Below are 18,298 nucleotides of genomic sequence, written 5' to 3'. Positions count from 1 at the left end.
TCGTATTGATGACCTCTTAATCTATTTTCGAAATACTGAGATGTCTGCCCTATGTAGACGGCAAATTGTCAGTGTCAATATCATATTTTGATTGAGACTTTCAAAAATTATTAAAAAAAACTAATTTTGAAATAGGAGAGACCTAAAATCAAGAAGATTTATAAACATAAACATATCAAAAGGTCTGATAAATAAAAAATTAGAGATATAAATAAATTGATATTATATTTTACAATCTAATCCTTTTCACATTCGAGTCGGACCGACCTTGATTGTCGTAAAAATGATAATTATGTCGTTCCAAACGTTAAAACCGGTACTAGTTCATAGTTCAACGACAAATACGGAATGTAAACTAATATCGTATACATCGATTATGTTATAACTCAATACATCAATTACAAATCGTACCAGTAGTGATAGATCAAGTGAAACAACTATGTAGGAAGTGTAATTTAATATTAAGTTTATATTTTTAAATACTCGCTATACATATTTGATAACCCTGAGATAAATCGTCGTGTCTGTTTATCTTAACTGATATACCTAGTAGTCCGATAAATTCCAAAGTTTAAGTACGTGTTTTGCGAATAAACTAATTGTGATTTAAACGTATAGAAAGAAGCTTCGCAACATGGCAGTGTTTAGAAAAATAATATTAAACAGAAAATTAATTAATGTTAAAAATAAAAGTTTGTTTTCGAGATGTATCGCAACCGATTTACACGAAAACATATTAAGAAGTGAAACAGAGGATATTTCTATTCCGAATATTACAGTGCCAGAATTGCTCTACGACAAAATAAGTTGTTACAATAAGTACACGGCTACGGTAGGTATTATTTTTATTTTTGAGGCTTTTTACTAACACGAGATAATATAAACAAATTTTTATACTTAACCTTTCGACCGGCGCGCTACGCGGTCCGTTGGACGGCCGACAGGGATTTTCGTTATTATTAGAAAATTGAAATTTCCGCCGACTTTTTTTCTCGGTCATTCAATAAACATTGAAGCTGCTGTCCGAAGTACGTGTCGACTTAGCTTAGATTCTTTTAGCAAAGAAAATTCCATTCCTGGGCACTCTGAGGAAAAATACATCGGCTATCCATCAAGAATTTTTGCCAGTTCCCAGTTCGGCTTCCAAAAAAGTTGCCAATGGTTTCATACGTAATGAAGATACCTCTGACCTATATATGACCTTACAATTCAAATATCACAATCATCCTCTAATTTTTATTGGCTCAATGAATAAAAAATGTCAATATTGCAATGCACTCAAATGGAAAGATGAAACTCCTGGAATGTGCTGTTCCAGTGGTAAAGTTTCACTTCCATTACTTGGTGAACCGGAAGAACCGTCGAAAAAACTTTGTTGTTGAATGTTACCCGATGAGTCAAAGCGATTTTTGAGTAAAATCAAAAGATACATTTGAAACTTCATTGTATGTAATAATTTTTAAAAATCGATAATACTAACCAAGCAATAAAATGAAGTTATCATAATGATATATTTCTATTATAATGATTTCTGATACTTATTTAATGGATTCGATGCGAGCGAAGCCGCGGGTAAAAGCTAGTGCATGATATTGATGAAATCGACAGGCACCAAGAAGCTAGAAATGATTAAGTCTTAAAATACAACCGAAGGAATTGAAACTGTTAACAAATTATGCGCGGAATATATTGAAAAATTCTTAGCCTACTATAGAACCAAAAACAATATTTCATACATTTATTACAGCGAACCTGCAACGTCTCTAGATCTTTCAAAAAAAAAAAATGTTTCTTCTTGCTCTGCAAACCAAACCCCCACAGCTTTTATAACCTCCTCGTTGGAAGAAAATTTACGAACTTTTAAACTTTTTTCAGTTGAGGAAAGAGATGATAGTCAGACGGAGCCAAATCTGGTGAATAAGAGGGGTGTTCTAGTAATTCAAACCCCAAATCACGAATTTTTTGCATGGCAACATGAGATTTGTGTGCAGGGGCGTTTGGATAACTTTCAGCGTCTTTTCTCTTCAATTTTTTCCCGTAGAATGTCGAATAGTAATTTCCAGTTATTATTCTACCCTTATCCAAAAAATCAATCATGATTACTCCATGGATAATTCCAAAAAACTGAAGCAAAAAATTGTCCAGTAGATTTTTAGACACGAAACTTCTTAGGTCCTGGAGAACCAGAGTGTCGCCATTCCAGCAATTGTTGCTTTGTTTCTGGATCGTAGAAATGTACCCAAGTTTCATTCATAGTAACAATTCGGTTTAAGAAGTCTACATCGTCTTCAAATCGAGCACAGATCGAAAGCGATGCTTCTACCCTTTCACGCTTTTGGTCAAAATTAAAACATTTGGGGATCCATTTTGCAGCAATTTTTCTCATGTCCAAATTGACGTGAACTATATGATGAACGCGTTCTTATGAAATATTCAGTGCGTCATATATCCGTTTTAGCTCAATTCGACGGTCTGATAAAATCATGTCATGAACTGCTACGATATTTTCGACGACTGACACAGAAACTGGCCTTCCCGATCGGTCATCATCTTCAATGGAAAATTTACCTCTTTTGAAGCTCACAGTCCAATTTTTCACTTTCGCATACGAAGGACATTGATCACCAAGGATATTAAGCATATCTTCGTAAATCTGCTTACCTCTTAACCCTTTTAAATACAGGTACTTTGATTACTTAACTCTGGTTTACTTTTTTGAGGTCAAACTTTAAACTAACACTTCTAATGAATTATTGTTCGTTGCTATGGTAACGCAATATTTTGTTTATACTGGTCTAAGCTGACTAGATCAATACATCCGTAGCTGTGATCAAAAAACAGATATTGTTCAATTCAGAATTATCAGTAGAAGCTCCTGATCGAAGAAATATTTTTCTCAAAAATCTGGCTCAAAATTTAATGAAAGATCAGATATAAAAACCTTCCCATGGATGTGAAGCCTTCACTATCAGAAATGAGCAGTTGAAGGCGTTTTATTTTATTAAAACAAATTAAATCATAATTAAGAGTGAATTTCGAAGTAAAATGAAACAAAAGTTGCCGACCAGAATATGACCAGCATCTGGTGGTGTTGAAAAAGCCTAAGCGCCTGGCGGAAGGTTAATTAACCTATTAAATCCTTCCAAATAATCATCATCATTATTTAACAGCATGTTTCATCCACTACTGGACATAAACCTCTTTAAATATAGGCGATTGTGCTCGATCTTGGACATCTTGGATCCAGTTGAAAGATATCCTTCTCAAATCGTCCGTAGGAGGGAAAATCCTCATGGACACCCAGTGTCGTTGTCAGTTAGTATCGGATTCTTACTGATTAAAACCTCCCAATGGCTACCGCACTTTGCAATGGTATCCGCTCTCCCATTACTTCGTTTCAAATGCTGTCTTTCGTTATATCTAGTTTCTACTCCCTTTCTCTTTAGTTTCTATTATCGTTGTACTTCCAGGACTTCCCTTATTCCAACAAGCATTCCATCACGTTGGTAATATTGAAACTTCGTCTACGTTTCTGCGTATACAAGTTACTAACTTCTTCTCATCTGAAATAGTGGAAAAGCGGCATCGTCTTCTGATCTCCTCTTGGTATAAAGGTACCTGCGAAATCCACCATAGTTCCCCATGCTTCTTGTTCACCCAGACTTCGATAATTTGATATGAGTCGGTGGATGAATCGACCTGCCATCTATGGATAAGACATTACTTTGCCTTAGCCTTCGAGTCTCCGTCGTTCCTGTTTTTTCTCTCTTTTACTTGCAGCTCCATAGTCAAAACATCGAATTGGTGGGTTATCCGCCTTTTGGCACCCAATGATTTTTTCTTTTCTCTCCGCAGATCAAAAATAAATTAAGAGATCAACGTTTTTATACATCTGAAGAAGCCGTTGATGATATCAATTCAATTCAATGAAAGGTATCTAAGTAAAACCAATCGTAAACATAAGAAATGTACAGGGTGTCCCTTATAAACGACACTTCAAAGTAAGTTCTAAAAATTTCGAAAAAAATTAATATGTTGGCAATGCTTTAACTTAAAAATACCAAATTTGGTACACCACATGAGACTGTTAAGGGCAGTAAGTAAAATTAAGTAGAAATAGATCGAATTCAAATTTAACAGGGATTTTAGGTGTTTATGTACCTCCAAATTGTTCGCGTATTCATTCACAAACTAAAAAACAAACAAGAAAGCAAAGTTGAGAAAAAAATGATCAAAATAAGCGTCGATGTCGTGTATTTTAAATATTTAAGGTTAAAGGTCGATTCACACATATCCGGTGACGGGACGGCTCCGTTGCTTTCCGTGTTACGTACCCTCCGGTGACATCCGTGTCAGTGTTCTTTAGTTAGACCAATTTCCTGCCAAATTCTCACTTTCCAATCGGCATAAAGGTATTTGGGGCCTTCATATTGTAAATAACTGGTCCTTGACGATCCAACTCGATGAGAAGTTCGTCGTTCATATTACAAAAATGAGGTACACACAGAAAAGTGAATCGAGCAAACTCTTTCACGTGGATCGACCTTGAAGGTACACAAAATCAGTTGTTTGTTTTTTCATTTCTTTACTAGCTGAATGATACAAAAATTATCAAAAAAAAAAACTTTTATATTTGTGTATATACAAGAGGTTATCTCGAGCAGTTGATTCGCGGTCGCAAGTCACAATTGATTATCCATAATGTCACGTAAATTTTAATAAGAGATGGAGTTTGTAGTACGAGCCGAAGTCCAGAAAACAGATTGACAAAAAACCAGAAACCAAACACATAGAGATCACCAAAAAGTATATGAACTGGAGGTCAGAGGTCTCAAGAAGGGCTCAAGAGAAGGTTAAATATTGAGAGTAAACAGAACATGGTCCAATTGAAAGGAAAATATTAACGATACGTATCAGCCCTGTATCAGCCAGTTTTTAAGCGAAGAAAACAAGCAAAAACGGCCGCATTCGGCTAAGAAGAATGTGAAGTTTCGTCAAGACAATGCACCAGTTCACACATCCGTTATTGCAGTGGCCAAAATTGATGAATTAACCCTCCGACAGGCGCAATATCATTCGTAACCTGAATGGACGAAATTCATCTGAGAGATCAAGTACATTTCTTATCATGGTACCCTTAACCAAAAAAGGAAGGACAAAAGTTTACTTGAAGCAGAAGTTCCATTTAACGAGACCAGGAATAATCGACGATGCAAATTTTTATATTTTGCTGTCAATAGACGACAACGCAACAGAAATTGCCTTGCGATAAAATACTAGTCAGTCGTTTGTAGTGAAGTTTTTGAAGAAATAAAAACTGTACCCATACAAAGTTCCACGAACACTTGAGAAAGGAATTTTGCGAAATATTCATGAGGCATTGTGTTGAAAATCCAAATTATCTAAACACCGTAGTATTTTAAAACGTTTTGTTCAAGTGAATTTACACAATTCTGGCATTGGGAAAACCCCCACTGGATTCGATTAAAACACACCAATCGCCCCGAAAAAATTATATTTGGGAAGGGAAATTTATTGGTCTATATTTCTTTTATGGGAATTAAACGGCTAATTGCGTAATTTCCAGATCCAAATATTAGGAAAAATTTTATCTAATTATTTACAAATTATTGGACCATATGGTTAACTGCCAATTATTCTTGAGTTTTTCTGGCGTTAATATTATCAAATCAAGTGCACGTCACAAGAATTTTTATTCTCTTATAGTCAATGAAACCGTCTCACTCAATATCCGTCATAACCTCTTAGTTCTTCCAAGGATTGCCGATCACTCCTTGAATTCAGCTACCTCTGTAGGTTTTGCGTCTCTAACTCTTAGAAAGCGATTGGGAAGATAGCTGGAAGGTTGTGAAACACACAAACTTGATAGACCAAAATATATTCTACTAATTTTTTGAATTGCTACCTCATGCACCCTATTCGCCATATTTATCCCCCTCGGATTATTTCCTGATCCCAGGCTCGATGGTCAAAGATTTTCCAGCAATGAAGTGGTAATGTCTGCAATTAATGACTGTGTTAAGAAGTTTTTTATATTATAAAAAGTTATTAAACATCGCTGGGAAAAGTGGATGGAGCTAGTTTTCTTTGGGACTTCTGGAACCATCCTCGTAGTTAAATAATTTTCATTTTTTTGGTGTTGGAATCAGAATTATGAAATATATAGAAAAACTCGTGTTTAAAATCTGTAGATAACTTCATACAGGTTGAAATTATGCAAATGGTATTCCATTCCGATTTTCTGAATTTTTTACCCTCTGAAAACAATCAAAGTTTCATAACAGGAAGGAAGCAGCAAACGTGTTTTTGAATTTTCGAAAATTATAAATAAGATACGCATTCATTTCAACTGACTTTTTAGGCGTAAATAAGTGATTACAAAAATGTCTTTTTTTTCCAGGAATCGGCTTCTACAGGTCGAAAATACACGTACGAACAAATCAGAATTAAAAGTCGAAATTTTTCAAAAAGTTTAAGAACGAAATTTCAATTAAAAGATGGCGATGTTGTCGCTTTATTTTTACCGAACGTTCCCGAATTTATCATCTGCCTTTTGGGATCTATGGAAGCCAGAATGGTTATTACAACAATGAACCCCATGTATACAGCTGGTAAGTTTAAGTTTGGGAAAGAAAGAGTCAGTGTATTATAATACTAAAGACTAGAACGAAGCTCTCAAAAATTCTAGAAAATAAAGAAACAAAACAAATACATAAGTAAAAAGATCTATGAAAAAACCTCAAATGAGCCGCGACTTCGCCAAATCTTATAATTCCATTATAATCAGACAGGTCCGGCTTCATGTTGGGGACGAGTTCGTAATACTCATATCGAATAATCTGTAAAAATTTGCAGGTATTATAATGTCGTCATTAAAGTTTATTTATCGAAGAAAAAGAGTGAACCAAAAGAATAATCAGGACGTGATCAGCACGTGAACATCCCGGGGGAAACGCGGGCGGTATCGTTAATAGTAATAAAGCCGCGTGAGTGGAACGAACGCCATATCGCTGTAGAAGCCTTTTAGATCAGGCGTAGTACAGGGACGACATTGCATTGTATCTTACTGCAGTGAAATTGTTTATATTTGTCTGTTGCCTAATTCTATCTGACACGAAAACAGATGATGAAGTTGTTGACACAATGGAATGGAAGAAAATGATGACATGACGTTATTTCCAGAATGGTAAATACTTCGGGAGTATCTTCTTCAAGTATCTACCGAATCGTTCGTGAGTATAGAGCGTACAAAGTACATTCAGTGGCCGATCCAAAAAAGTATCCATAAAGAAAAAAATTAACAATTCAATTGATGATTTCGTTGAATTACCCGCAGTGGATAAAGTTCTGAGAGTAGGTCTTACCAGATTTTAAAAAGATCGACATTTCATAATTTATCGAAAGAAATGGGATTTCGATACTATAAAGGAGTAAGGGGCAGTTTATAATTAGAAATAGTTGTGTTAAGGCAGAAATACTACCTGGCGTTTTTACTACAAATAACGGGCATTATGCGTGAATATGTTTTGGTTTACTATTTTTCATCTATAAACAGACTTTAGATACCAGGCATGTGCTGTAGGCGACTCAAAGCTCTCGCATTACACACTCCGACATTGTTGATATTCAGACGTCAGTCGGCGTTGTGCTACAGCCACGTAAACACGTCCGCCATTATTGATGGTACCGCCAAGTGTGAATCGCGAAGTGTGATTCGTTTTCTACAGGCTGAAGGCCAAAGTGATGCAGAAATCCATCGAAGAATGAGTCGTATGTATGGGGAAAACTTCATGATCGATGGTGTTGCGCGTGAATTGTGTCAAAAGTTTAAAGATTGGCAGTAATTATGTATATGATGAGGGGGCCGAGGATGATAGGTGATCCCATGACTCACAACATTTTTTGTCATTAGTCATGTTACTTACTTTCGTCTCGACGATTGTTATGGAATTCTAGTTGAATGTATAAGCGTGTATTTTTTATTTAACCTCTTTACGTCAATCAAAACATTATCTAAAATATGAACAACTGATTTGAAGGTCAAGATATCGAGAGGTGATTAACTTCGAAATGATTAATAAAAACAATGAACAATCGTTATAAATTAATACGTAAACACACCATTGTTGTTATTTAGTTTTAGAAAACAATTGTTAGAATTGTTAATTTTCATTTTTTTCTCCATTTTTCTTCGTTGTTTGTTTGTGAGTGAATCCACGGTCTTGAGACATAATTTTATACTTAAAAATATGGGAAATTCGTTATTTGTTTGTATTGATATCGATGATTTAATGGAGGAACTTGACACTTGAAGCTTTTTTCTCAACGTGGGGCCCTTAGGGAGGCAATTAATTTGTAAAAGGTGGCAATTTGGTCATTCAAATATGATACCAAACTTCGATACCAAATTTGAAAGCAAATTCTTTAATAATTTCGGCCAATAAATATTATAAAAATTTGACCAGACCATAATATTAAGGGGGTTTTTATTCCCGTCAAGTTAACCTCCCTGTGGCACACAACAGGCTCCGCAATTATTGTTATCTGAATGAATTTATGAAGAAGGTAAGCTGTGGCGACTCGTGAAGAATCTGTAGTTCGATGATTCCTGAGAAAAAAAAAGCTCGCAGGAGCACCACCCGACTCTGAAGCAGTTGATTCAAATACTTGGTACGGTTCCTAATTTTCCGAATTTTTTGGGAGTCCTTGGTCATCGTTTTTTATTAGATTCATGGTCATTGATCCTTTTAATTTAGATTCAATGTCTGGTTCTATCACGTCGTTCTTCATGAATTATTTGCCGGAAATCTATGAATAATATTTTTCTATTATTTGCTTGATAGTATGACTTTCCAAATTCTATGTAACATTTCCTTCGTTGCTAATTTGATACTTGATTATGGTATCCAAGTGTTTGTTGTCGGTACCAAAGAAAACAGCGATACGATCCTGGTGGCATATTTTACTGCTAATTAATTGGATGGCCAAGTGGACATGGACCATCATCGTTAATTTCTTCATCAGCGTCTTTCGTTCCCTTGGAATGTCGCCGAATGAGTTACAATTTTTTAAACCATTCATAAATTACTCGTTGAACTCATTCCGTTACCGAAATCTTGCACTTGGCTACCCTAAATTAATATTATGGTAGAGGACCACCAATTAATAAAAAATTATGAGCCGGATCCGGAAAGTACCTTCCAAAATGACCCCCGCAGCTCAAAATACTTTTAATTGTAAAAAGCTTCTGTATTTTCATTTTCCTATTGTCCATCCATGAAACTCGTAGAAGCAATCATGAGATTTAAAAGAATAACCGAATCTGAATCATAACTAGTCCAAAGTATGTCCATAATCTAGTTGCGGAGCTTAAATCCTCGAAGATACTTTTCAAACTGATCGATAACGAATTGGTTCGAACCGTTCTTTTTCTCTCCTCTACCATATTATGATTTCAGTTGAACATGGTGATAAATGCGGATAGTTTTTCATAATTTTTATTGTTTCAGATGAAATTGCGAGGCAAATAGAAGACGCGTCCCCGAAATTAATCATTACGCAATCAAATTTAGTACCTACAGTTAAATCCGCTTTGGATATAAGTAAAAGAAAATTCCCCATTGTTATTGTGAAAGAAACAGTAAGTTTTACTACTTTTCTAATTTGGATCTATCTTATTCTGACCGCGAATTAATCTGACAGGGCCAGATCAGGGTTATATGTTGGTTGTATGTAGAGCCACATTCGTGTACAGTATCCTCGGAAAGCGATGGAGTGTGGACTGGAGCATTGCCATGAAACAAACGCAAACCCCTGCTGATTTTGTTGCGTCTTTTTTTGATAATTATTTGACGAAACTGTGTTAGAGTAATATGCGGCGTTCATAGTTGTATTTGATCCTTCAAAGTCAATCCAAAGGTTAACCACCATTGCTTTTTTTAGAAGAGGTCTCCTTTTGAAGTCACTCCATGAATTTTCTTTTGATCAGATCACACTTTCTTGGTCCTCACGGTGAAGCTCTAAAAATCGATTGCAACATTCTACTCCTCCACGCTGTTTTGATACTGCGTTGCAATTTCTATTGTTTATAAACGCCTATTACTTGCACTTAAACAATTTCTCCCACTTCCCAACGCATTTAAAGTCCTCTGGAGTAGTCACCTCCCACGCGTGGGTCATCTTCTAATGATTCATGTCCCCAACAACTTAACTGAGAATGTAAGGAATCACCTCGCACTAATCGTCTTCTTGTCTTTCGGCATTTAACCACTGTGCAGATGCATCCAAACGAAGGATCTAAAGTGAACTATTTCTTGAGTCATCTGCGTAAATAGTTGTGTTGTAAATTTGATCAAAATCGCACAATCTCAGTTTCTTATTAAGCTTAAGCGAATTATTTTACACATCAAATAGGGGTTGTTTAGCTCACTAGCGCCCTAGTGAAAGGGTTTCAGTACCTCCCTACATGTATACTCCAAAAAAGCGTTAACTTTATCGATACGATCCTTGCTATATTTTTGTTTTCAGCAAGCTGAAAGTTTACCAGAACAAACTGTAAACTTTTCGGAATTGATAGATGCGACTATAGATATTCCCGATATCCAACCAGGGGATGCTAACGAAGTAACATTCATACCGTATTCTAGTGGGACGACGGGATTACCAAAAGGTGTTCTTTTAACTCATAGAAATCTAGTTTCAAATATTCTACAGCTGTCGCATCCAGATTTGAGTAACTACACTTCACCTTCAGGTTAGTGTTAATTTCCAAATAGTATTTGCTTTTTTGGTGGCTGTTTTTTACTATAACCAGACTTGAAATATATTTAATTGAAAGATAAACAAAACTAAATAACCTTAAGCTCGGGATCATCATGTAGGTAACTGCTTAGTGGTCGTTTCATAATAAAAGATCGAAACGTCGAACGCGTCAAGAATTATTTAAAAAAACGTAAATTTTATCTAGGACTTTAGATAAAGATAAAATACCAGAAGCTCGGGATTGTTTTGTCACCCAATATCGTCAATTTCTTCATCTACTGTCGTACGTTTCTTTTGTATCTAATTCGATTATCTATCAAATATTCTTCTAGATTCTTCAAATTTAGTCTGGAACACCCCAAAATATTCGATAACGGCGTTATCATACAGTCAAATTATATGAAAGAAAGAACTACGAAGTGTTAAATTACGAAACAGGTGATACGAAAAAAATTTATTTTAATATTATGTATATTTATTCATTATTACCTTCTCTGTATCCCTATACCCCCCCATACGAATCTACCATCGTTGGACACAGTACGAGAAGTCTTTTTCTGTTAGTTTTCTAAGAAGACTACGGCTACACTACTTTGTTTACAGACTTTCGCATTCGAAAGAGTAGGCTAAACAGTGACAGTCGTTAAAGCCTTCGGCGCTTGCGTATTTTTTTTGTACCAATGCTAGTTTCTTTACTTATAAGTTACACTTTGTATAACTTAACAAATTGGACGACTGTGTAGTTTTAACATGATTTATTAAGGACCCTTTCACACCAAACGAATCCGAATCAATCAAAATCACTGCGAATCAAGATTCGGCTTCGAGCGCTCCGTTTAAATGTGAAGCGACTCTTTTCCCGCCTTCAGACGGGACGAATCTGGTTCAATCAGGTTTGATTCGAGGTCGCACTTGATTCAACCTGTCAGATTCCTCGTCCGGTCAGTCTTGAATCAACAACCATACGAGATGAACGTGGAGTTATTAATTTTAAAAGTTAAAGAAAAAAGTGCGATTTATGACGCCAGTGATAAAAATCACAGCAACAGTTTCCGCCGTTGCCTCCTACGAAACACTATTGCATTTAAAACAACTGCGTGAATGATGATAGCTCAAAAGCAACTAAAAGAAGATTTTTATAGATTCAGGTTGGTTCAGCTGGTGTGAAAGAGTGGAGATGACGAATCAGATTCAACTTGATTCGGGGTGATCCAGATTGATTCGGATTCGTTTGGTGTGAAAGGGGCCTAACAGAGATTTTGACGTTTTTCGGGTTTTAAGGCAAGAGGTGCTACGAGAGATGTTACGTATTTTCATCTTTTTTTTTTTTTTTTGAAGTATTAAGCATCCATGTCGCATTTGTGATGTTTAAGTAGTTTTTAAGTACTATAGATGATAATAAGATAACATTTTTTTCCATTCTAATCTTCACGTGTCAGCTATCGTTATCGAGATGTACTCGTAACTTTTTTCGGTCATCTACCTTGAAAAATTACCAGTTCAAATATTCGCTAGAGGTCTTCCATTGACAAAAATTTAAGAATATTACATCCTACGAAAAATTGCCGGCAACTATGTTAAATGATTTTGTAAATAAAAAGTCTTGATTTCTGTTAAATCGAAAAATTTTTAGACAGTCCTCGTATATTGAAGAAAGCATTAACATTATACGTTGCTCGGTATAAAGATATCGCTTAAGTAACCTTCAAAACAAGTGAGGATTTTGACGCGCATAAATTTTTTGTAACCAATCAGGATTAGCTACATCCCCCCAAGAAGGAGGAATGTTTTTAACACTAAGATGCACTGCGCTTTGGCAATCTAACATCCCACAAGAAGTAATCTAAAATATAATGAAAGATTTTAACTTCTTTCATAGTAAATACTTGTCTAGGTTCAACATAACCAACTTTTATTGGAACTTCTGGAACCGTTGATGAACACACTGTATACATTACCACTACACCAACACTCACAATTACACTGTGTGACGTTTCGATAACCTATTTATGGCTGAAGGTAAACAGGATGTCCAGTATGATATGAGACACCCATATCTCAAAACTATTTGTCACACCACACTATCTTGTAACGCGCGATCCAACCTGTATAAACGTCTGTACACGATTTAAATTCATGATACAACAATTTCAGTACGTCGTATGGTACTGCGGATTCCCTATATCATATCCATATCTATATTCGTGATTTTGTATTGGATTTAACTCTTTCAAACTTTAGTCTTTAATCACCGCGCGTTTCTCGACATAATTCCATTTGATACTAAGATGTAGAAAGTTCGAATTCAGGTTAGTACATATTAGGTTTGTTTTTGGTAGCTGCACTGGCAGAACTAGTTCAGGAAGTGTACACTAAAGCGTTCTTGCTTGCACAGGGTCCAGAATCAGTTCAATGCAGTGCAATAAGTGTAATCTGGAAACGGAGACATTACATCTTCGTCATAATACTACAAGGTCCGAATCACATTAAATACAACAATCAACAAACACTCCGTAGCTCTCTGCACGTTCTTTGTATCGGATCGAACTAATTCTATACAGTCATGAACTGGCCTGCACTGGTCCGGTTCAGTACAGTTCCAGTGCAGCTACCAAAAACAAACCTATTGTTTTCTTTTTTTCAGGAGATTTCCAAGATGCGATACCAGCTGTTTTACCGATGTATCATATTTATGGATTAATGACGAATTTCGTTTTTTTACATCAGGGTAGTAGAAGCATAGCTATGGAAAAGTTCACTCCAGAGTCATATATTAACGTGTTGAAAAATAATCCAATTAGTATGATTTTTGCTGCACCGCCTTTAGGTAAGTTTCAAACTGAATAAATATTGTAAATTTGAAAAGTATATTAACCAGTAATGACCATTACTCGCTGAAAGGCTTCGCTTTTTTTTAAATGCCTGATCTAGTCTAGGTTGGAACTTCTGGAACTGTTGATGGCCTTTCGCGCCTTTCGATAACAAAATTTTCTTCTTCAGAGACTGACTAACTAACTCAACCTATTTACTTAACCTAACTATTTCGGCGGGAGAAGCTCTTTTGCAAGAAATTTCAAATTTATTCCTCAACTACTAAACTATAGAAGGGGCTATACGGAATAGGGATGGCTAAATGGCCATCCCAATTTATATTTTTCTTACATTTAACAATGTTTCATTATTTAAACTTCATGATTATGACTAGCAACGTGCCCGTCACTACTCGATTTTCCGGACTGTCCATATTTCAAATAACCCAGGTGATCTTTAAACCGGACATTAACAGATTTCTTAGTCTGTCCAATGTACTTCCCGTCACAATCATTGCAGCTAACTTCATAGATTCCACTCTTTTCCAAATCTGATTTGGGATTACCCAACAATTGTTTTAATTGATTGGTTTATAAATCAAAATCGGTTTTTTCTACAGCATTCTTCTTCAAAAATTTCTTTAATACGATATAAAAACTAATCGATTAGTCAGATTTATTTGAAACTTTGACAGATGACATTTAATTAATAAAATAATCAAACAATTTAACAAAACAGCTGATCTACGTCTAACTGACGGCCGATAGGTAGACAATTGAGTAGTTAGGTCTTCTTGGTAGTGAAAGTTATTTTGTTTTGTATTATGGTGTTAAGTAGACTCCATAGATACATTTTGTACCTTCTTTCTGCAAGAAAGATTTCAAGCAAGAGAAGTTTATCAAACATGAGTAGTTGCAAATTGATTACCCAGCGGTAGCTGAAAGGTACCAGAACAAACTTAAGCTTTGGATGGAGTTTCCATTAGATGCTTTAGTTAGAATCCTAATCATTTCTCACAAGTGGGAAAAAAACCACTTTCCCTACTTGCACTTCTTGCAATCTAAATAATACGGTCTAAAATCTATTATGGACGCTTAACAGAAGTATATACACAAAAATATGTGAAACGAAAGATTAAACTACGTCGCGCGAGCTGTTAGAAGGTTTTGGTTTTTCCAAAATCAGGCATATCTGGGAGGATCAATTTATATGTATGCTATTTGGACATTAAGAAGGTTACCTGGAATTTTCTGGGACAGATATCGGTTACTCAGATGTGGACGAATTATCGTTTAATTGAGAGAGTTTGTTCGGAGTAATGTCTACCGGTATTAAGAATTTTCAATTGCGACACATGGCGTGGTCGTATTACCATCAAATAAATTCACAAACAAGAAACGAAAGCATTTGTTTAGCCCACGGCTGCATAGGCGATTGCTCAATAATCGTAGCGAAAGTGCTGCCCAGGTCTGAGAAGTCAAACTGTGTTTTTAAATCATAAAAAGGGAAAATCAGACAACATTGTTTTTAATTCTCTTTAGTTCGCTGTTTTTTGGAGTAATATTCAAAAGATTTGATTTATTTTTCTTAATTTGGCAGTTTTATTTCTTGCGTCATATCCAGCAGTGAAGCCAGAGTACTTCAACCATTTAAAAGTGCTATTTTCCGGTGCTGCACCATTAGGAATTTTGGACGAGGAGCGGTTTATTCAGAAAATCAAGCGGGAGGTACAAATCATTCAAGGTTAGCATATTCTTCTCATATATATATACGAATACGAAATAGATTGTAACGAAGATATTTTTTAACGTAAAAACGTAATTCTTTTTTAAGTATAATCATAAAAATAGCCCGGTTTAAATGTAAAATATAGTTCTCCCGCGAAACTACAATTTACACTCAAGGAACCGTAGCCGAGGCGACCCCGCCTTTCGCGCCGAGTCGAGAAGGGAAGTCAACCCACAAGAGGGCACCCCCCGATACGATAACTCAGCACTTCATAAGCAAGTGTCATCTGTAAAGAAGGCAAACGGCCACTCGAGTTTTTCTTGCTGAAGAAGTTTGGAAAGGGTTTACCCTTTGCAGTCAAAACACACATTAAGAAGACCTGACAACAAGCGTCTACAGCGTCTACAGATCAACTCGTTAACATAAAAAGATCTCCCGAATCTGCTATAGAACTTAGGGGAGAGGAAGGAATCTACGCGCGAAACCGCGACGCGAACGAGGACCTATCGGAATGACAGGGGGTGGTGAAATGTCCTTCTTCGCATCCATTCGTGGATTATCCATAGGTGGATGCTAAGCGAGACGATCTGTCTCAAGCGCGCGCGCGCCTGTGTGTAGGAAAGTCGTTCTTCCATCCTCATAGACGTCAGAAACCATCCACAGAATACCATTGTAAGTAGAGTTATTTTTCTAACTCCCAATCGGAATCCGCGTTTGTCTAGCCGATTGTTAGAAGGGAAATTCTGCCTTAATATTCGGAAGACCATAGGAAGAGCCAGCAGTCTTTTCACCACGCAGCCAATAGCGGAAACAAGATCCGAAGCAGCTTTCTTATCCGACTCCGTATCTCAAATGCATCTTAAGGAACACCAGCAGCAAATACACAGGTTACCAATCAAGTAAAATCTGTTCAACTGGCTTCGGCGTATTCGTGAACACCACATCGACCTATCGAATGTTTTATTTCCTTCATTGACGTTGCTTAGAGCAAATGGAGCATACCACGATACAAAACTGGTTCCCGAGGCAATTCGATACCTGGACGTCAAACCGTCATGTAGCGACTAAAGAACTGTTACAAGATATTTCTTACAAGAGTTCAAAATATATGTAAATAAATTGCTTCATCTTTCGTTTAAATTTGATTTGGCGCACGCTTGTTTTTGAATGAATTTCTTCCTGGATGTTCTTCAAATCTTGGACGGTTCAGATAAACACGTGACTTAATATTGACACAAAACCTTTCAACCCCACTGGTGTCATTTTTGAAAATTCCACCAAATATTTCGAAGATCTTCTCATTTGAATACTTTATAATATTTTAATATAGGTTATGGTCTTACGGAATCGTCACCTGCCGTTTCGTTCACTCCTAAAAATTGTAAAAGGACCGAAAAAATCGCCGGAAGCATAGGTAGACCAGTGCCGAATACATTAGTTAAAATCATCAATCCCGATGATCCAGAAGGTAAGTCATTTTGTATATAAAAATTTATTATCGAAGTATATTACTATACATAAATATATAAACGTTTTCGTAGTGGGATTGTGGCAAAATTAAACACGAAAGTGTACTAACTCTAATATATTTTCCGAGCTTTCCAATACTTATGTATCCATCGTTTGGGAATTGATTAATTGAGAATTGAATAGTTCTAATTACACCTGAGTTAATTTGAAATTAACAAGACTCAAATTGTTTTAGGAAAACCTTTAGGTCCGAATCAACAAGGAGAATTAATACTCAAAGGGCCACAAGTAATGAAAGGTTATTATAATCGACCGGAAGAGACAAAAAATGTATTTTTAAATGGTTGGTTACGAACAGGTGACTTGGGATATTACAATGACGAAAAACTTTTATTCATAACTGACAGATTAAAGGAATTAATCAAAGTAAGATGTTCCAATTATCCAATTATAATGATAAATTATAATTTTAATCGTTTCTAGGTTAGAGGGTTCCAAGTGGCACCAGCTGAATTGGAAGAAATTATACGAGATCATCCTGCAGTTGCTGATGTAGCAGTTATAGGTATACCCCATCCTACGAACGGAGAAGTCCCAAGAGCTTTTGTCGTTCCCAAAAACGAGAATAGCACGAATTTAGACGAAATACAACAATATGTAGCTAATAAAGTGGCTAAATACAAAAGATTAGAAGGTGGGATTGAAATTGTGAAAAATATTCCTAGAAACCCGTCTGGGAAAATTTTGAGAAGACAATTGAAGATTGAATATGTCGAAAAACAAAAATAAAGATATTTGCTACTTTAAATTGTGTATATGATACTGTTTTATTAAAAATGAAAATAAATTAATACAATCATAACTGGTGTTTTAATTAAAACCCATAATCATGATCAGTTCTTGATTGAGTAAACAAAAACAAAAATAAATTTCTATTCAATAATTAACATTCACTCATTCATACAATAAACAAAATGAGAAAGAAGAGAACCCACTTTGAATATTAATTTTTTCACCAAATTTGACTTTAGCTTCAAAGAAATATTAATGTCTTATTTTTTCTCAGTGAACTACCCCAGATTACCTAAATATAAATGAAATTATTAAGTAAAACGTTTTTTGACTCAAAATTTAAATTTTGTTTTGAAGAAATCTTAATGTCTTACTTTTTCTTAGTGTAACTACCACAAACTACCTATATTTAAATAAGAATATTGAACAAAACATTTTCCTACTATAAATTTCATTATTGCTTAAATAAAATGTTAATGTGGTAATTTTTCTTAGTCTAACTACCACACATTACCCATGTCTAAATTAAAATATTGAAACATTAAGTAGTAAAAACATTTTCTAGCTACAAAGAAATATTAGTGTATTAATTTTTTTAGCACAACTACTAATAATTACCAATTTTTTAAAAATATTTAAACATATAGAAATTCAACCTAATAAATTTTTATACAATTATGACCTCAACGAAAAACGTAACTACATATTTATTAAA

At 35.4% G+C, this 18,298-nt stretch overlaps 1 protein-coding gene across 1 annotated transcript; it reads left to right on the top strand.

Moving 5' to 3' along the window:
* The first annotated feature begins 231 nt into the window (after window positions 1-231).
* On the top strand, window positions 232-17,653 carry LOC130896841 (uncharacterized). The gene is made up of 9 exons (XM_057805176.1): window positions 232-832; window positions 6,422-6,632; window positions 9,531-9,661; window positions 10,549-10,774; window positions 13,427-13,609; window positions 15,193-15,336; window positions 16,652-16,789; window positions 17,027-17,217; window positions 17,275-17,653. Exons 1-9 carry the CDS (start codon window positions 635-637, stop codon window positions 17,578-17,580), a joined length of 1,728 nt encoding a protein of 575 aa, XP_057661159.1. The 5' UTR covers window positions 232-634; the 3' UTR covers window positions 17,581-17,653.
* The last annotated feature ends 645 nt before the right edge of the window (window positions 17,654-18,298 follow it).

Source organism: Diorhabda carinulata, chromosome 7 (genome assembly GCF_026250575.1).
Source record: "Diorhabda carinulata isolate Delta chromosome 7, icDioCari1.1, whole genome shotgun sequence".
Taxonomy (NCBI): Eukaryota; Metazoa; Arthropoda; class Insecta; order Coleoptera; family Chrysomelidae; genus Diorhabda; species Diorhabda carinulata.
This window is presented reverse-complemented; position numbering and strand designations above follow the sequence as displayed.

Excerpts from the sequence above, each read along its gene's own strand:
- LOC130896841 (XM_057805176.1), top strand. The coding sequence starts at position 635 with ATGGCAGTGTTTAGAAAAATAATATTAAACAGAAAATTAATTAATGTT. Across the intron at positions 833-6,421 it reads ACAATAAGTACACGGCTACG|GAATCGGCTTCTACAGGTCG; the intron begins GTAGGTATTATT and ends TTTTTTTTCCAG. Across the intron at positions 9,662-10,548 it reads TTGTTATTGTGAAAGAAACA|CAAGCTGAAAGTTTACCAGA; the intron begins GTAAGTTTTACT and ends TTTTGTTTTCAG.